This window comes from Amyelois transitella, chromosome 24 (genome assembly GCF_032362555.1).
Source record: "Amyelois transitella isolate CPQ chromosome 24, ilAmyTran1.1, whole genome shotgun sequence".
NCBI lineage: Eukaryota > Metazoa > Arthropoda > Insecta > Lepidoptera > Pyralidae > Amyelois > Amyelois transitella.
In genome coordinates, this window is record NC_083527.1 from 3,457,744 (window position 1) to 3,479,345 (window position 21,602).

The 21,602-nt window shown below is 37.3% G+C and overlaps 1 protein-coding gene across 1 annotated transcript; it reads left to right on the forward strand.

The window, feature by feature from the left end:
* The first annotated feature begins 24 nt into the window (after positions 1–24).
* On the forward strand, positions 25–21,353 carry LOC106135926 (ubiquitin carboxyl-terminal hydrolase 20). The gene is made up of 21 exons (XM_060951118.1): positions 25–450; positions 2,066–2,185; positions 2,957–3,061; positions 3,446–3,575; positions 4,186–4,339; positions 4,694–4,781; positions 5,368–5,460; positions 5,967–6,069; positions 6,279–6,366; positions 7,128–7,231; positions 7,928–8,054; positions 8,425–8,542; positions 8,888–9,007; positions 10,053–10,168; positions 11,296–11,474; positions 12,195–12,381; positions 12,786–12,899; positions 13,813–13,956; positions 15,368–15,494; positions 16,121–16,249; positions 17,049–21,353. Exons 1-21 carry the CDS (start codon positions 373–375, stop codon positions 17,649–17,651), a joined length of 3,027 nt encoding a protein of 1,008 aa, XP_060807101.1. The 5' UTR covers positions 25–372; the 3' UTR covers positions 17,652–21,353.
* The last annotated feature ends 249 nt before the right edge of the window (positions 21,354–21,602 follow it).

The following is a 21,602-nucleotide window of genomic DNA, read 5'->3' on the forward strand; positions in this document are numbered from 1 at the left end:
TTATATTATCTGTCTCTATTAATTCGCTACATTTCTTATGAGTGGAAATATACAAAAATATTACTACGACATCGCGAGTATTCGCAAGCGATTTTTAATGACAGCGACAGCTCTCTCTCCAGAATAAGTTTGGTCTCTGACTTTTTGCTCGTCACGAAAGGTTTTGTGTTGTAGGAAATTTCTGTAATCTAATTCAATTACTTGATTTTATTCTAAAATGCACCTTTTAAAATTTAGCGTACGCATTTTATTTTGTTCCAGTATAATTAAGTTTCAATTACGGTCGGCCGTAGTATAAAAATGTCCTTTATTTACAAGACTAGTGTATCTATAAAGTTGAATTAGTATCTACGAAAATACTTTTAATTCACAATGGATAAAGGAGTGACGTGTGATCATTTAAATAAAGTGACAGACTCCCTTGGGAAGGAGCTATGGCAAACAAAAGAGGTGGGAATATTTTTAAATGCTCATAACCTAAAACTTCAATGGTCAATAATAAGCATTCTTCAACGTTTCTCGGTCTTAGTTATCATTGTGTAACTCCTTGTGAATTCCTTTTAAGTATCATGCAATATCATAGCACTTTCTTTCGTAGATACAAACTTGGTTGTAAGTTTTATATTTTTTATAATTTTTTATGGTTTATTTGATCTTGTTTACTTGTTGCTCTCTTCCAGTGTATTCTAAATAATAATTTATGATGAAAATAAATTTATTTATAATGTTTATGTATATTATAAATATATATCGTAATATATTTTTAAAAATCAGTTATGTCTAATTACTTAAAATGATAAATTATGTTGCCTGTAACCTAACTCGCTGCATCTAACACACATTCCACAGATCTTATTAAAAAAATATTATTACAGAATAATAATAAACAAAACCAAATGGCAAATATACAATTCTCTCCTTAAATTTTAATTATATTATTATAAATTAAAAAAATTTATGTAAATAAATCAAATATCACATTGCTCATAGTTACCTTCACATGGAGATATAATTAATATTATACAGCAATAAAGTTCTATGTATTATTTCTCCTCTTTGGTAAGGAATTCCAAATTCAAATTTGTCCTGCCTTGACTTTGTCCGCATGGAAACCCTATCAATCCTGCGGAAAATCCAAAAAGTTTTTGTGTGAAAGAGTAACAAACATCCTTACTGACATACAAAATTCAACAAAATTATTTTATTAGTATTTTTTTTATGATTTGTCATATAGGTACATATTTATTTACTAAATCAGTACTGGATAATTAGATAACTCCAGTGTTAAATCATATATGTATGTGTTTGTCCTGTTTGCCTCCCTCTCATTGGCCTTTGAAAAAAATGCTAAATTGGGTTGCCAGAAAATTACTAAAGATTCCTGACTGCATTTAAACCAACTCCCTTGGTAATGCACGATGCCATTTTTATCACACGAAAATCTCTCTAATTTAAGGGCAAAACATCAACTAGTAGCTTGTATTATTTAAATCTACGAAAGGTCCATGCCTACCATCATATTACTTACATTTACAAAAAATATATTTAAGTTTGATTTGATTATAGTATCAGATATATATCTGATTGCTGAATTGTTTGAGAAAAAAATATGTGCAATATAATAATAAAAAAAATGTTGTTTATTTTAATTTATATGCTTATTATTTAATTCAATTTGTCAAGTCATTTGTCATTTGTTATTCGACAGTTAAATGAACTTCCATACCCTATGATATTACTTCATACTATGCTAAAAAATTTCATTTAGATTTTCTAATATAAGTACAGAATTACCACTTTTATATGTTACACTTTTGTCCCAGCATGGCAGTAAAACTTTTCTATAGTACAAAAATTTTTGAGTAGTTGAGCCTATCAGAGCACGCCATTTATAACCATGAACTGGACTGCCTGCTTCTATTATGAGCAAGATAGCAGGGGACACTTTTTCAGTTTATGTTTAATGTGCTTGCATTAAGGTTGTTTTTAGTTGAGTTTTATTCAGCTGTAGCCGTTGATTATTGCCGAGATGAGTGAAATTGTATTAATAAAGGTTTTGTTTCAGACACTAACATGTTTCGACTGTGGCTGCCCGGGTCCCAACCTCTGGATCTGCTTGCAACCTGACTGCCATCATATCGGTTGTTCCGAAGTGAAGAATGACCACAGCACTTTACACCAAAAGGTGATTTGAATTATGATTTATTAAAGACAGTTGTGCCGTGTGTTACCCGGCACAGAATAAGACGACTCCATCCCATGGACGTCGTAAAGGGCGACTAAGGGATAGGCTTATAAACTTGAGAGTCTTCTTTTAGGCGATGGGCTAGCAATCTGTCACTATTTGAATCCCAATTTTGTCCTAAAATCAGAAGGCTAACTGTTACCCTATCGGTCTTTTTAAGACTGTTGGCTCTTGTCTACTGCGCAAGGGATATAGACATGATTATATGTATGTATGTAGGTGCACATAGTGGAATAAACCAATGTGTAAATACGTATGCATATTTTGTTGTTACAACATACATACATACATGTGGTCACGTCTATATTCCTTGCGGGGTAGACAGAGCCCACAGTCTTGAAAAGACTGAATGGCCACGTTCAGCTATTTGGCTTAATAATAGAATTGAGATTCAAATAGTGACAGGTTGCTAGCCCATCGCCTAAAAAAGAATCCCAAGTTTGTAAGCCTATCCCTTAGTCGCCTTTTACGACATCCATGGGAACGACATGGAGTGGTCCTATTCTTTTTTGTTGTGGTGCCGGGAACCACACGGCACCAATGGTGGAATAAACCAATGTGTAAATATGTATGCATATTTTGTTGTTACAAGTCCACCCAAAGTCCCTTATTTGCAATATGTTGTCTTTAACACGGTCAGAGAATTATTCTCTTGACCCTGTTGAAGACAGTCATGTTAATGGCTCTCTTATATGTTTTTTTTTTTTTCAGAACTTCCCAACGCACTGCGTTCACATGAACGTCTCCACTGAGAGGATATGGTGCTACCTGTGTGAAAAAGAGGTTCACGTTAAAGCTGCGTTAGCACAGGGATTGGTGAGTTAGTTATTCTAGAACAACTTTTAAACCTTATTATTAGCGCACAAGATACATTTTCGCTCAAATTTCGCCAGGTTTTTTCCCCAGAATACATTTCAAAGCTTAATAAATAATGGAATAGACAGAACCTAACATAAATTATGACTACTTCGTTACTTACAAAAGTAATCAAGCAGGTGTAGGTTTCAAATTTCGTATTTAAAATGACACATGCTGCAAGAAATCTTTGCCAGTTTTTAAGATCTGCGCCATCCTGATACCATCTGCCTGGGAAAATTTTTATTCACTGGTGATATTGGTTGAAATGATCAAATCACTATTGATATTTTAAGTTTTCGCTTGATCGATCAAGATCAAATAAATCCTGTTTCCCAATTGCAGACAAGTCCAGACTCGACATCTCTAGACGGTTCCATCAGCAGTGCTCGTTTCGGTTCCATAGTCCTGGGCTCGCCCGACGATGAACTGGACCCAGATGATATGGACTACGATGATGAGGCGAGACACAGAGGTAACTTAAAAAACTGTTATTATTAATCATACAATGTAACAAAATGCTTCCATTTCTGATTATCTGGCTGAGAAACAACTTAAAGCCGAAACTATTGGGCGTGGAAATTAAAATAATAAATAACTAACAGCCAAAACTACTGGACGTTCGTGGGAAATAAAATTTGGATTTCTGTTCTTTGGGAAAATTTTTATGTTGTGTAATTTGTAAAACCGATTTTACCAAAATAAAAGACTTTAAAAATGTCGTGTTTTGATGATTGATATTAGACTTTCACTGTAAGAGAGAACAACCTTTAACCAACCATTTTATAATTGATTTTACGGTGGCAGCGGTGGGATCACTAATTAAAAATTAAAAAAATCTGAAAAGCAGAATTTGTTACTATCGTTTTCTTAAATGTTTTCTTAATGCTCTGTCTACCCCGTAAGGGATAAAGACGTGATCATATGTATGTTTTCTTAAATGTCTAGTCAGAGAGTTTCTGTATAATTATATTAACCATCATACATCTCAGTTTTGTCCAAAGGTTCGACTGAATGTTGTACACTTTACGTGCATAAACTTTAAATAAACAAAAAATAAATAATCAATTTATCCGCCTTTTTAGCAGGTCTCGTGGGCCTCCAAAACATGGGTAATACGTGCTACATGAACGCCGCCCTGCAAGCCCTTAGCAACACCGCCCCGCTGACGTCATACTTCCTGGAGTGTGGCGCGGCCATCGCAATATTAGCGGGGGATAAGAAACCGGGACTTAGTCGGTGAGCGACCGTTGTAACCCAATAATACCTTCTGTATTGCAAACATACTCTATTAAGTTGCAAATTAGGAAATAACACATTTGTCAAGGGGTCACGTATTTCCCAACCGTTTATCTCCAAATCGTGCCATCACAACAGAATCGACTAATTTGGCAATTGACTTGATCGTTAGCCAACAGCTGATTGGTCAATATACACTGCACAATATCTATAGTTGCGCGTTGCCATTAGCAAAATATAATTAATTCACTAATTTTAATGTAAATTTTCGATGAAGCTAATTACAATATTAATTAATTTCGTATTTTTACTCCGTAAGATGGAATCTTAACTGTATTTGAAACGTGTTTTCAGGGCATATCAAAAATTAATAAAAGAAATGTGGAGTAGGAAAACGAGAGGCTACGTCGTACCTAATGGGATCCTGTACGGAATACGGAGTGTAAGTATTTAATATCTTTATAATGTTAATAGAGATTTGAGCCATATTCGGAATTTTGGAGTATGTCAGTGGATATGTTTAGTTTACGGCGATGTTGTGCGAACGCTTCGTGGTAGTACATAGGTGTAAAGGCTAGTTTACTAGATGTGACTTACGCTATACTACGAGTATTGCCTGACTTTGCCTGTGTATTTAATATAATTAATGAACGTGTTAGTGTAGTTTAATAAATGCTGCAAATATTATACGTGTGTATGTTTGCTACTCCATAATGCACTTTTCTTTGGTAAGTCACAAGAGAAACTGTTATTTTAAAATTGAAATATAATATATTTCAACGATGTAATTGCGCATTATATTTTTTTTATTAACGTAAAAATATTGAATCAGTCTATCAGAGCGCGAACTGAATGCCCGCTATTACTACCGAGATGGCTGAAAAGCCTCAAGGTTCTAACTGGCTTTAACGCCAGAATGAACAAAAAGTTACTGCAACTTTCATTAATTAATAATTCTATAGCTTCATCTACTTCATTCTCTTCATGGTTTAAAGTACTCTTGACTTGACCTAATATCTGTATTGAAGGTGCACCCAATGTTCCGGGGATACCACCAACACGACACACAGGAGTTCTTGCGATGCTTCATGGACCAACTGCACGAGGAACTCAAAGAGCCGGTAATGTATGGACGTTGTTTCTGACAGATGTTTTACGTATACAAGTATAATTGTTATGGCATTTGTTTGTTTGTTTGTAATATCTTTATAGCACAGGAATTGAAACAGTCACAAGAAATAGTACATAGTTATTGTAAAAGAAATAAATCATTTGCAATGGCGGACTTATCCCGTGAAGGGATCTCTTCCAGTCAACCGTCAAACAATAAAGGAACGAATTATAGGAAGCATTTAGTATGTTTTGTGTGCCCTACTAATAAGGTTGACATACTCATATATATATAATCACGTCTATATCCATTCTATCTATCACGTCTATCTAGCCCGCAATTAATATAGACGTGGACTATATATTTAAATTATAAAATATATACTGGACAGGGCACACACTCACATACACAGATTGAATTAATTTAATTATATTGTTGTCTTTAGATTAACAATAATAAAGGCTGCCTATTTCGTGTGTTTGTAAGTTATTCTTAAATTATTTTAACATTTTTCAGATATATGACAATGCACTCGAAGACAAACTAACCTCTGAAGCGGACGGGGACCACCAGGATAACAGGAACTTGCATGTCAGGAGACGGGCGGCTTCGTCTGGAGGTAATTTGTGAATATAGACACTAATCATCATCATCATCACCGTTCCCGCGGGAACTCCGAGAGGCCCGACATTTTTACAAAATTGTAAATATCTCAAAAACTACTACACCGAGTTTAATGCCCTATGAATTGGAAAATTTTTATGACAGGTCCTTTTTTCCAACTTTTATCCAATTTTGAAAATAAATCTATTTTATTCTATTCAACAGCGAGCGACGCGCCATTCTTCGCTCGAATGCGACGGAAATCTCCAGCCGCTTCCTCGTACAGCGAATCTAGAACTGACGGCTATCTCAGGTAGAGTAATAATTTCGAGAGACAACTATTGCATTATTGATATAGTCGTTTGCAACAAATGTTAACCTCGCGATAATTTTGGCGCCACCAAGGAAGAATTGTCTGTTGTGTCATGGCTATAGCCAATTCTTCCTAGGTGGCGTGGGTGGTGGTGGCTTCTCCGAATCTCAATTCCATCCTATAGGATAATGACAGGAATCCAAAGTTTATAAGTTTTTCAGCTGCATAAAGAACTAATCAATGCACTGGCCTCAACTGCTTAAGCTCTGATCAGCGCTCACCCTACCGGCCACGTTTTTTTAATTTTATTTTGAGTATTAATGCATTACAATAAGTTTGGAAATACACCTTTCTCGTTCGAAAAATTGATTTCCCGCGGCAGATACATGGTGTAAATCGGATCGTGGGTTCGGCAGCTCAGAAGTTAATCGCCTTTTACGACAATCATGGGAAAGATATGGAATAAGTAGTACTATTTTTAAGTCTGCCCCGGTATAACTAAAATGCCGTTATCTGCCAAATCCTTGTTTTAAGTAAAACGTCAAAAATGCGGTTAATAATTTGAACTGATGCCATTCATCAATGATGACTTAAAGGTACCAAAAAGTCGTATATATACAGATCGAAAGGGATTTTTTTCTTCTTATTCTACTGGTAAAAAGGTGAAAATCCTGATGTCAGATAACAGCATTTTAGTTATACCACGGCAGAAGTGCCGTGTGGTTTCCCACATTAAATGTATTTATATAATGTTTTGAAAGGGTATCGGAAAGCTGCCCGACTTCGGGCAACCGTCACCGACGCTCGGCCAGTTTCGGCGGCGCCCGCCATCTTGCTTACGCCGCACTCGCTGATAACTTCACTGGTAAGTATATAATCACTTATGAGGGAGTAATTTTAATTCTATGTTAGTTGTTTTAGAGTTGATATTCCATTATTTTAAGGTTTCTTCTGGTGAGAGCTCCATTAGGTAGGCTATAGTGTAAGAACCTGACTCACCCAATCCAGGATCCATGGTCAAGGGTAAGCTCTTCAGAGTGGTGAGGATACAACTAAAGCCAGGAGGAAGAATAGCTACATTAAGTATGTTTTATAGACTAATGTGAAATTGTGTGTGTGTTTGTCCGTCTTTCACGTCAAAATCACTGAACCGATTTCCAAGAAATTTCACATATAGTGTGGATTACGGAAAAGGACATAGGATATTTTTCACATACATACATACATACATATGGTCACGTCTATATCCCTTGCGGGGTAGACAGGGCCAACAGTCTTGAAAAGACTGAATGGCCACGTTCAGCTATTTGGCTTAATGGTAGAATTGAGATTCAAATAGTGACAGGTTGCTGGCCCATCGCCTAAAAATAAGAATCCCAAGTTTGTAAGCCTATCCCTTAGTCACCTTTTACGACATCCATGGTAAAGAGATGGAGTGGTCCTATTCTTTTTTGGTATTGGTGCCGGGAACCACACGGCATACGGATATTTTTCACACGTCTCATATGGTATCGTTTCATTATAAAACGGTGCTGTATGAAGAATATATGTAATAATACAGGTGGTGAATCTATCAATCGGGAAGTGGGTTCAGAATCGGAACTGTCATGTTCGAGCGAGGCCGAGGAGCGCTACGAGACTTGTTCCAGCGGCGCCAGCGACGCCGAGCTCAGGCCGGAGAGGACGCGGTGAGTCTCCTTCATACATATATATATATATCCCTTATGGGTTAGACAGAGACGAACGCTCTTCAAAAGACTGAAGGGCTACGATTAGCTGTAGGTAAAGCTTGGAAATTAAATTCAATTTTTTATATGGTGACAAAAATGGCAAGTAAATTCCATTTATCAAATAAGAAAAAATCCACGTTCTATGTCTGGTTACCAAAGCTGAGTTAAGAACGTGGATGGTACCTAAAAGGTGACGGTTGCTAGCCCATCGCCTATAATTTGAATCCCAAGTTTATTAGCCTGACCCTTAATCGCCTTTTACGACATCCTTGGGAAAGATGTCTATATATCTAATTTATATATTTTTAAATTATTATTTTGTACACAGCAAGACTTCAGGGTCGTGTGGAAGCGGCGACGGCAACTCAGTTCGTTACAGGAGCATTATATCAGACGTGTTTGATGGAAAGCTTCTGTCTTCAGTGCAATGCCTCATTTGTGATAGGGTGAGTACTCTATCCCATTGCCAGTAAATATTTATGGTACACTTTACGGAGAAAAAACTATAACACCTTTAAATTTGGTGTTTATCATAGTAATTTTAATATATGTTCAGATGTGTTATCTAATATTAAAATGAAATAGTAGCAAATTGGATTATTTTAAAAATTATATTGTATTTCTCTGCGGAACTATAATGATGTAAACTAAATTGAGTTTTTGTGTAATTGTAGGATCATTTTATTAAATTAAGACAGGCAACAATTGTTTCTTAAATCGCAAAATGTCAAAAACACTAACGCCATCTATTGCCGAAGACTATAAACAAAGTTTCTCATCTGGACCAACAGGTGTCCACCCGCGTAGAAACGTTCCAAGACTTGTCTCTGCCTATCCCGTCGCGGGAACACCTGGCCGTGCTGCGGTGTCAACAGCCTCATCACAACACGGCCACTGCGCAGGAGTCATGGGTATATATCTATATATTTTTAATTATTTTTTAACTGATCGGTGATAAACGACTCTCAAATTATTATGAAAATGAACGCGGACTTTCAGTCTTTTCAAGAATGTTGGCTCTGTCTAGCCCGCAAAGGGTATATACGTGATATAGATTATGATGTATGTACTATGTATATATGAACAAAAGAACTAGAATGCACTATTCTTGTTTCCATCTCTTTCGTGTGGTTCCCGGCACCAATAGAAAAAACAATAGGACCATTCCATCTCTGTTCCATGGATGTCGTAGAAGGTGACTAAGGGATAGGCCTATAAAAATGAGATTCATATGCTGGTAACCTTTTTGAATCTCAATTCCAATTTAGACTAAAGTCCACCCCGTAAGGGGTGTAGACGTGATTATGATTATACATACTATCTTATAATGATTATATATTATAAGTATGTATAATATGTACGTATTAGCATTGATGAACTATCGATAATATAGATATAGATAAATTACTCGTATATGTATTATAGAAACTATCGATAATGTTTTTGATATTGAGTTGATTTGGGTGTCAATAATATCGACGATATATACCCCGGGCTCCTCTCCAGAGTGGTGAGGATGCCACAGGTCTAAAGGATGACAATCGACGGTATCTGCGCTATCGAAACTATTGATACTACACATTATTACTCAACTCATCAACATCGATAGCCTATCTATGGACTATCTATCGACAACACTAGTACGTATGTATGTATGTTCAAGTACTCGTTGAGAAATAGTTATATGAACTCTTGATGAACTGAAACTGCACTTTGATTTGAACTTAAAAACATGCTCTTTAATAAAAAAAAATGCTTATGCTAAACATCAAATCGGTCTTATGGTATAACTTAATGGAATTCCAAGTGAACTAAAAAAAATTATTTTTATTTTTTTGTAACTGGCCAGTTACAACCTGGTAAACGAAGTAAAGAGTTTTTACCAATACTCATTTTGAATTATACTAAACACTGTATGTTATATTGTTTTTAAGACTGTCGTCATCCCTATTGCAGGTTTGGTGGTTGTTGAGCTGGCTCAGGTCGTGGTTCTACGGGCCTGTGGTGTCTCTACAGGATTGTCTAGCTGCCTTCTTCAGCGCGGACGAACTCAAAGGCGATAATATGTATAGGTAATGTCATTTGAGAGTAGGTGTATGTGGCGAAATCTATACGCCACAAGTCACAATGATAAAAAATAGAATCACGCAAAGCTATCAGTCATAAACAGCGAAAAACCTAAATCGCGCAAGCAAAGTTTTCACGGATTGGAGCTATATTTACAACCTCCGATACGACATCGTCTGTCGCGCGGTTCCCCAGGCATAACACCTAGCCTGGCGGAAGATCTTCCCTTTGGTGGCGGTCGAGCCGAATCATCGCTCCCGCTACAGTGTAGAGCGTCCGTGGTCAAATCGGTAAGGTGAATAAATGTTCAGAAAGGCACAAGTTCGAATCCCAACTCGGCCATTGAAACATGAGTATTTATCGAAGTTATGTACTTACATTAGTTTACATACTATTCTTACGATGAGGGAAAATATAGTGAGAAAACCTGCACATTCAGGCAACTAAATGTGTAACCATGATTGATCCAATACAGGTCAGGTTGCAGGTAGCGGAGGTTGCTTCGTGTTAAAACCTGAGTCACACAATCCAGGATCCATGGTCAAAGGCATACCCCGAACTCCTCTCCAGACAGTGTTTCAGACATTTGCTCTTTCATAAGTAGCGACTATTCAGTCTTACTACTGAATTTTAACTTGGTCTGTTGAGTAGTTAATAAATTAGTTATAGCGATAAATTGTGTTAATCGTACTTCATTCTAATATTACAAATGTGGGACGCTACTAATAATTCTCTTTAGCTATATTACGAAATGGCTCCCAAAAAATTTGTATGAAAAACCCAAATTTCGTGTTTAATTAAACTTTTTTTTCTCGGCACCTCAAAATTTTGCTAAACATATGGTCACGTCTATATCCCTTGCGGGGTAGACAGAGCCAACAGTCTTGAAAGACTTAATGGCCACGTTCAGCTATTTGGCTTAATGATAGAATTGAGATTCAAATAGTGACAGGTTGCTAGCCCATCACCTAAAAAACGAATCCCAAGTTTGTAAGCCTATCCCTTAGCCGCGTTTTACGACATCCATAGAAAAGAGATGTGATGTGAGTGGTCCTATTTTTTTTTTGTATTGGTGCCGGTAACCACACGGTAACTTGTTTTTAACCTGTTTTTTTTATTGTTCAATTCCCAGTTGTTCCCGCTGCAACAAGTTGCGCAACGGCGTCAAAATGTCCGGCGTGGTGCGGCTGCCCGAAGTGCTGTGTGTCCACCTCAAGAGGTTCCGTCACGAGTTGATGTTCAGTGCCAAGGTGGCCGCCAGGGTGGCGTTCCCGCTTCACGACCTCAACATGGCGCCTTACACGCACAAAGGTCAGTTTGTCTTTTCGGTTGATCACGGTTATATTTTTAATACCTCTGTGGAAGGTCTCGGATGCGCCTTATGGCTATAATACTGAAGTTTATCACGAAGCGACTTTCTGAGTTCAGCAACCTTTACAGGGGAAAGTTACCAATATTGTATCAAGAACCTTTGGATAATGGACCGATTTTGGATAATGGTAAACGGTGCATTAAATGAATGTGCCTTTTGTGACGTCCTTAGTAAAGAGTTGGTCCTATTCTAAAGTGCCGGGGACAATATGGCACCATCGTTTGTGTGTCTGTCTGGTCCGTCTACCTCAAGTCCTGTGTGACCTGAAGAAGTTTCGTAACGAGAGTAGTAGTAGTAATATAAGTGGGACTTTTTAAGACGCGATAAATTTTGTTCTTCTTTTTGTTGGACAAGGGTACCTCTCAGAAATTATGTATGAAGTACAACTGGAGAGCACTTAAAATAATAGAAAAATTAAAACGAAATAAATATATCCTACTAAATAAATGCGTAAGTTTGCGAGTATGTCAGTATGGATGTTTGTTACTCTTTCACGCAAAATCTACAGAACTGATTACGATGAAATTTTGTATGTAGGTAGTTGAAGATCCAGAATAACATACCTATACTTTTTATCCAGGAGTTCCCGCGGAATTATTCTGCGCAGACGAAGTCGCGGGCGGCCTCTAGTAATTATAATAAAACTTTTTCTATACCAGATTGCACATCAAAAGTGACCCGCTACGAGCTATGCGCGGTCATTTCCCACGCGGGCACAGCCGGCGGCGGTCACTATACTTGCGTGGCTCGCAACGGCAGGAACTGGTACACCTTCGACGACCTGTGTATAGCGCCGATGCCATTCCACCATTTGGCACATTGCGAGGCATATGTGCTCTTTTACAAGTGAGATTTCACCTATTATAAATATAAATTAATATATACGGGACAAATTACACAGATTGAGTTAGCCTCGTAGTAAGTTCAACACGTGTGTTACGAGATACTAACTCAACGATACTATAGAGATATTATAATAAATACTTATATAGATAAACATCCAAGACCTAGGCCAATCAGAGAAAGTTCGTTTCTCATCATGCCCTGGCCGGGATTTGAACCCGATTATCCAATTTAATTTATTTTTTCTACTTTAGCTATTAAATTTTTATAGAAACCCGCTCAGTTGCAACATCATCCTAAAATGTTGTAAAAATTTCCCAAACCAATAAAAATTAACCCTTTATAATACGGCTCAACTGCCACCACGATGATAAAAAAATAAAATTAAAAACAATTATCTTTTTCAGAAAAGTGAACCCCCAAATGACGGTGCTACGGCAGAAAGCGGCCGAGATACTCAACTCTACGACACTGGAGCCCAACGACATAAAATTCTACATTTCTAAACAGTGGATCAATAAGTAAGATGGTTTTTTGTTCATGCAAAAAAGGCCACATATTACCACTTCAATAAGTTAAAACGATGCGCTTACGCAGAAGTCTTGATTTGTCTATGGCTAGAAAATATTTGAGCGGCCAATCAGAGCGCACCATTTGAACCCGAGAACTGAACTGTCCACTATTATGAGCGAGATAGCTGGAGACATTTTGGGTTTTAAGTTTAATGTTATTGTAATAAGGTCGTTTTTTTTATTAAGTTCTCATTCGGTTTGATTTGGCAGTAAGAAACGCTTTTCAGCACCGTCAAATATTGCTAATGACAAAGCGCCTTATAAGAGTGGTAGTACTGTACTCACTTACATATTAAATTGTTCGTTCGCCCACCTCCACCTACCGCCTAAATTATTCCATGAGTTTAAGATGATCAATTAAATCCTAACTAATATTATAAATACAAAAGTTAGTTTATTTGTTTGTTTGTTACCGCTTCACGCGTTATCTACTAAACCAATATTCTTGAAATGAAATATATAATTAAGTGTCTGGAGAATTATGAATGTGGATGAAGCGAAGGAAATATGCAGAGATCGTGGCAAGTGGAAAGAGGTAGTCTCTGCCTACCCCTCCGGGAAAGAGGCGTGATTTTATGTATGTATGTATGTATGTGTCTGCAGAAGGACATAAGGTACTTTTCATCCCGATAAAAACCAAAGTTCCCGTGGGATTTGCGAAAAACCTGTATTCTTTTGTAGGTGGCGCTAATTTCGCGCGTGTTGGTCTTAGAGTATCTACTTCATCCTCACGTACTACTAATGTAATATTAACCTAATGTACTTAAGTAAACTTATTATAAATAAATTGTGAAGGTGGCGCCATCGAATCTATCTATCTATATATCGCTAGCTTTTTATAACACATTAATAATCTTTTCAGATTCAACAACTGGGCCGAACCGGGTCCAATAGACAACAGCGACTTCGTCTGCTGCCACGGCGGAGTGAGGCCGGACCGGGCGCAGAACCTGCAACACTTGGCCACCGTAGTGCCCGGCGTCCTCTGGCAGTTCCTGCACGAGCAGTGAGTATGACCATAGACACTAGTGTACGGAGCTGGCTGCCATAGACAACAGCGACTTCGTCTGCTGCCACGGCGGAGTGAGGCCGGACCGGGCACAGAACCTGCAACACTTGGCCACCGTAGTGCCCGGCGTCCTCTGGCAGTTCCTGCACGAGCAGTGAGTATGACCATAGACACTAGTGTACGGAGCTGGCTGCCATAGACAACAGCGACTTCGTCTGCTGCCACGGCGGAGTGAGGCCGGACCGGGCACAGAACCTGCAACACTTGGCCACCGTAGTGCCCGGCGTCCTCTGGCAGTTCCTGCACGAGCAGTGAGTATGACCATAGACACTAGTGTACGGAGCTGGCTGCCATAGACAACAGCGACTTCGTCTGCTGCCACGGCGGAGTGAGGCCGGACCGGGCACAGAACCTGCAACACTTGGCCACCGTAGTGCCCGGCGTCCTCTGGCAGTTCCTGCACGAGCAGTGAGTATGACCATAGACACTAGTGTACGGAGCTGGCTGCCATAGACAACAGCGACTTCGTCTGCTGCCACGGCGGAGTGAGGCCGGACCGGGCGCAGAACCTGCAACACTTGGCCACCGTAGTGCCCGGCGTCCTCTGGCAGTTCCTGCACGAGCAGTGAGTATGACCATAGACACTAGTGTACGGAGCTGGCTGCCATAGACAACAGCGACTTCGTCTGCTGCCACGGCGGAGTGAGGCCGGACCGGGCACAGAACCTGCAACACTTGGCCACCGTAGTGCCCGGCGTCCTCTGGCAGTTCCTGCACGAGCAGTGAGTATGACCATAGACACTAGTGTACGGAGCTGGCTGCCATAGACAACAGCGACTTCGTCTGCTGCCACGGCGGAGTGAGGCCGGACCGGGCACAGAACCTGCAACACTTGGCCACCGTAGTGCCCGGCGTCCTCTGGCAGTTCCTGCACGAGCAGTGAGTATGACCATAAACACGCTAGTGGGCGGAGCTGACTGCCATAGACAACAGCGACTTCGCCTGTTGCCACGGCGGCATGTTAAGGTATTTCTAATATGTGCTCAGAGGGCACTGACCCACAAAAGAACATAATATTTGACCGCCATACTAGCACTTATAAAATTTAGACATGCTTTTTTGATACCGCTCTGTTTTACTGGTATACTAAGTAAGAAATTAAGTAAAAATGGGAGAATGCCTGAAAAATTCTGGTGAAATTTTAGGATTGTTTTCTATTTCTGGTTAAGTCTTATATGTTAAGGACCTGACATTGCTAAATGTAACGACATTACCAACATCGGGTTGTTTACAAATAGGCAATACGCAATAGAATTTTATACATTATGATAAAATTGTGACAATTTTTCAATGTGTTTTTTCAATTTCAATTGAACGATTTGAAAATGGAATCTATGAATGGTTGCAGTTTCGGCGGCGGGCCGGCGCTGTCGCACGCGCACGGCTGCGCGGGCTGCGCGCGCGCCGCGCTGCGCCTGCGCGCGCGCCGCCAGCGCGAGCTCGCCGCCTTCGCCGACCTGCACGCCATATTCCAGGTGGGGGCTTTCAAGGCCACATTATCTGAGCTTGCTTACCACCACGCTGACTGAGGGCAAGCGCACTCATATCTATTAAAAAAAAAAACTTTATCTTTTTACATTACAAAAAGGACACTAACTTATACATAATAAACGCACCTCTTAAACCAATGTGTCAAGAGAATTTGTGTCATGTGTGTAAGATCCTTTGGCGGTCCAGGCGGTAAATTAATTTCGCTTTACGTTGGCGAAGTCGCGGGCGTACCCTAGTACATTCATTTATCACGTCTTTATCCCTTGTGAGACAAAGCTTACTCGTCTCGAAAAGACTGGAAGGCCACATTGAGCTGGAGAACTTAATTATGGAATAACAATAGTAAACTTAATTACAAGCCCATAGCCTAAAACAATAATGTCAAATTTAAAAGCATTCTTACCATTATCTGACTGAAAATGATCAATCCATATTGATTCAAACTGCTATCAAAGTATTTTCACCTTTTTAGGTACATATCGAATGATAATATGTATAACATAACATATAATCACGTCTATATCCCTTCTAAGCCCACAGACATGAAAAGACTGGAAGGCCACGTCATCTAATGAGCCACAATACAATTAATGTATTTCCGTCTGTGTAGGAACAAGAAAGGCCCCGCGCTATATACGCAATAAGCATGCATTGGTTCCGGCAATGGCAGGCGTTTGTGAGAAACAAAACGCAACAACCACCGCCACCTGTCGATAATAGCGGAATTGTTACTAAACAGGTATGTTTTCAAAGGGAATTCATTTATTTTGGTAATGAACGAGGGACAAAACGCAATACACTTTCTCTTTCTAAGGTTTCTCTTCGAAATCATGTGAGAAACAAAACTCCGTCGAAAACAGCGGGATCGTAGCTAAAGAGGTAAAAGTTTCTCTTCAATTAGTACGTGAGAAACAAAGTACCGCAACCCCTTCTAACAACAACGGCATTTGAAACTAAAATGGAAAATATTTTTAAATTAAATTAGAAAAGACTAGTGAGAAAATAGGTGAGAAACAACACACAGTAAAATGACTGCCATCAACAAAATAAAACCACATTAAACTTATGTAATCAAAAACCGGGCAAGTGCGAGTGGAACACGCGAACGAAGGGTTCCGTACAATCATCACGTTTGTTACGTAATTTTTATAAATTTATTTTTGATCTTCACGTTTCTACTTGTTTATTTACTTCGACCAAAAATTGCAAAGGTTTTCAAATCGGTAGAGCTAAAAAGCGGTTAATACACACCAGGTTGCATGTCTACTCCTAATAAGTTCAGAAAAAATTATAACAATTGCACTTTCGATAGGAAAAATTCGTTTGTTGTTTGGTATAACTACTTTATTTAATATTAACTTTGTAAAAAACATAAATTAGCTTTCTAAGTCTATAGTTTATGTGATACAGCCTAGTGACAGACAGACAGCAGTCACAGGGTCCCATTTTTACCTTTTAAGTACGGAACGCTTAAAAGCAGTATCTCCTTCCGCACAATATTTTATCTTATTTTTAGCAAAATTATTTCATCTTTACAGGAAATAGACGGAGTCACAACATATTCGGTAAAACAAGGGTCCGACCACGCGCAACTAAGTGAAGAACTATGGCGGTTCTTCACAGACATCTACGGCGGAGGGCCCGAGGTCAAACTCAAATCCCCAGGCTCCAATCCAATAATACAGGAACCACCCAAAGAGAAACTACTTGAAAACAGAACACTCTCAAGGAAATATTCGGAATCGGACAAAGAAGAATACTGCTCAAAATCTACTTCGGAAATGAACATACGAGACACAATACAAGGGGAACTGCAAAAGAACCAATCGCTACAAAATATCAACAGGAGATACAAGAAGGCGGAATCAGACGACGACGTCAATTACAAGTGTCAATATAAACGTCACGAACCGAACGGTAACTACCAAGATTCTGACGATGAAATGGAGTCCATACCTCTGCAGTACGTCAATACAGTTCGCATGGAGAACGGGGTGGACAGTTCCGATCACGACGCGAACGACAATCCGGTGTGTGCAAAGAAAACTGATGACCTGCCAAATCTAGATAGTATATCTTTGAAAGCGAAGCCATCGAAGAGTGGGAAAGCGAGAAAAATGAAAAAGCGGACGGTGAAATGATTTTTTCTTGCTTTCCAGTTTGTACACAGGTTGAGGCAGATGGTAAGCTCGAACAGGGACTATGTATGAATCGAACATTCCTATTGGTGATTGGTGACAGTGCATTTAGTGTCGGGAGCCCTGAGGAATTGTGTAGTGAAATTTTAGACCGATACATGCTCTATTGAGATTGTAATACGGATGTGAAAATTTGAATCCTTACGGGAATTGTATTTTTGTTTGAACTGAAATGAATGTTGAAAAAAATATATATTTTTTAAACAGCATAAATCAAAGAAACTAGTTATCATTTCTGAAAGAAGAACTGTATTTTCTAAATTAACTTAAATAAATTTATTATCTTATACCATCGAGTCACAACGGCTATGTAAATGTTATTAAGCTTTATTTCAACGAGTTTTGTTAATTTTTTCTAGAACTTTTCTATCCTATTCATAAAACGGTTTCGGCTTTCGATATACGTTTACATTTAAAAAATATTTCCTAAATTTATTTTGCAGTTTTGCAAGAAAACCGATGATTGTTAAAAATTAATTGTAATCTGAATTGAGTATGCAATGTACGCTATCAAAATAAATATATATATATTATATCAAAGTAAATGTATAGATTTGTTCTTATGATTGTTTCCTAATTCATAAGGTTATAAATATACAGAAATGTAGTAGCAATAATTGTAAATAATAGACTGTAATCATATAACTTGGGGTAAAAGCAAATAAACATATAACTGATGGAGAATATGAAATACTTTTATTTCTCAGGGCTCCAGTTTTTTCAAGCCTTTGCAAAGAAATCGAGAAACTGAATAATAATTGTGAGAAAACAATAACTTTTCTATTTCTGTACTTTTGGTTTTTCGGATTTCAATTGCCTCTGCAACTGCCTCTGGTTTGAAAATATTTACAGAATCATAAAATTGGTTGTTAACATAAAATATATTCTCTCGTTTCTTTTGTTCGGCGCGCCACACTCAAAAACGTAATTTGTCTTATTGTAATTAATTTGTACATACATAACATTTCGGGCGAATCTTAACAATGACCTTGAAATATTACGTCACTAAGGGATAAAATTTAGGCAGTGTACGATGTGCAGAAATAGACCAATTAGAACGCGTCCGCAGAAATGGCGCGCCTTGATTGGCTGGTTTTGGGGAAATGGTTGCCTTTTAACGATTTTCACAATATTTTTCTAAATTACATAATATAATGTTAATTGGCGGACGCAAAGCTCCAATAAAGGGGAGGGATAGTATTTTTAGTACAATTTTAATTTAGTTCAAGTTCAGGTAGACGGATTAGATACTTGAATGATGTTAACCTGATAGTGTTGCCGCCCGATAATCAACTAAGTTTAAAGAAAAACAATAATATCTATACCTATATAATACCATGAAACTATCTATTATGAAAGAAATCATATTGCAGAGAAATACTATTGATAGTATAAATAGGTCTATGGATATTTCCGAGGCCAACTATCGATATTTCGGCAACACTATCCATAATCGAACTGTATATTTACATTAATTAATGTATATCTTGTAAAATTTCGTGATGTTAAGCATAAGGTCGGTTTTACGGGACGATTTAATTCTTGTCGATTTTTATACATTGTGTCGGTCAAGCATTGGGAAGAATATGGAGGTATCTATATAATTACAGTCTTGTTCCTTTTCAATTTCTTATTTTTTGTTATCGTTAGTCCCCATCCCCATCCCATAGCGCCCCGGAACGATATTGACTGAAAATTTGAAAGTGAATTTATGAATGGAGTTATTTCTATGAAGAATGGCAATACCAATCTTATCACTGTCTTTATTATTTATTTATAAGAAAACTATCCCCAAATTCGAAATGTGACTGTAAATTTTAAAAACTCTATTCCATTTTTACTACCAATAGACAAAACTTTAATGAGTGAAGCCTCCATTTATTACGATGGTTCTTGGCACTATTTTCATGATTCGTCATGTAAAATCGACTCGTCTGTGAATAGATTGTGTTTATAGTTAGAAAATATTTCAGACTGCATTTTTTGTTCTTTTTATTATACTTGTGGATTAGGTATTTATTTTGTTGTTTCTGGTTCTAAGTCTATGATATTTGTTAATGAATTGATCAGCAATAAAATTTATTTCATCTATATTGGCTGCATATGTGCGTTTGATTTATTTGTACTTTCCACAGAATTCGGAATACCTATAGAAGTGGTTACTTATGAATGTGACGTCGCAACCGATGGTTGTGTTTACATAACATTTTCTTGATGCATCCCTATACTGAGATACATATATTTGACTGCATACCAAAGCTACGTGCGATGCCGGTCGACGAAATCATTTCCTTCAGTTTTAAGTACAATATGACATTTCTACTGTCTTATAATATTCCGATTTCTATGGTATTGAGTCACAATATTAAAAACTGGATTTCATTTTCAAGGAGATGACCTGTCACTATCTCAGTCTCAATTCCATCATATAGTTGATTGCGGACTCCAGTATTTTTTATACTATCGACTCTGTCTACGCCGTACAGGACGATTATTTATGTATGTCTGTGTCACAAGTAGCAAATATTTTTCGTATTTAGTCTTTTCAATACTGTTCGTTCTGTCTACCCCGCAAGGGATAAAGACATGATTTTATGTATGTATTTTTCGTATTTGAAACTTTTAAATCCCAAAACAAGTAGCAAATAAAATAACAAAACGATGTTCAAAATATTTATTACAATGAAATACATTACAATGCGTTATTATAAACCAGGTACATTGTTTATAGTTATTTTAAACTGGCTATCGGGAGGGCACAAATACAACAGAGTGCAATAAACATAGTCTATGCAGGTCACCAATTAAGATTACAATTCATTCAGATACATTATCTTCAAGCAATTATAGTTTTATGCAATGTTTACTGCATAAAAGTAATATTGAAAAAAAAATGGATGCGTTGTATCTATTTTTGTAATACAAATGTAAAACGTTTCAATAAAACAAAAGTAATCAACAAAATCATATGATACAATTTTATCTCTAGACTATGGTTTTTATCTTAATAGGTACCCTGCGGGGATAATTAAATTAACTGTACTACTTTCAAACTTTAGGTTACAATAGCTTTAGACGAAAATAGGATTTTTTTATTTGTAGTAAAACTTGAATAAACAGTAACAAGTTAAACATATGCTACCTACTCAAAATATTTTTTATATTTTTTTTTCATAAATAACAACATTGATGATAGGTATATAACTGGTCACAAAAGACTTATCGTAATAATTATTCTATACAACTATGCGTAACGTGGAAACATGTTTTTTGATACAGAATAGAAAGAAAATATTATTCAATTTTACATAAATCCCACTTCCGACTAAGACTATAATATTCGCAGAGTAATTTCTTGTGTACATTTTTCAACATCCAATGTAAAGGAGACGTATTTCTTCAAAAGCGTAACAAAAATAGATCATTTCTATTAAAATATATCGTAAACTTCTAAAAATATTTTTTCTTCATTACATACATTTCAAACATCTACATTTTTATTTATTAAGGCCGCTATGTTATGTACCAAAATTACGTATATCTATTGATCAGTGTCACTTCTCGCTATGAGTAAGGCATATATTTGTAACTACCTAAATAATATATATATACACTTAGACCTGGTATTGTTACAAGAAAGTAATAGTAGACTTCAAGTTTTAAAATTAATCTGAAATATTTTTACAAATCGCAAATGAAAATCATCAAATATTTTTATATTACAAACAACAATACAATCCCCACCCAAATATAATTACGATCATACAAAAATCCTTACTCATAGCACATTCGTTGATGTTACTAACTTACGACGAAAAATATTCGATATCTTACATACAATGTAAGGAAATAAAATTATTTGGTATTACACGAAATAATTGTAATCATATAAAA

Coding starts and splice junctions, on each gene's coding strand:
- LOC106135926 (XM_060951118.1), top strand. CDS start 373: ATGGATAAAGGAGTGACGTGTGATCATTTAAATAAAGTGACAGACTCC. Junction 4,340..4,693: donor AAGAAACCGGGACTTAGTCG/GTGAGCGACCGT, acceptor ACGTGTTTTCAG/GGCATATCAAAAATTAATAA. Junction 6,070..6,278: donor ACGGGCGGCTTCGTCTGGAG/GTAATTTGTGAA, acceptor TCTATTCAACAG/CGAGCGACGCGCCATTCTTC.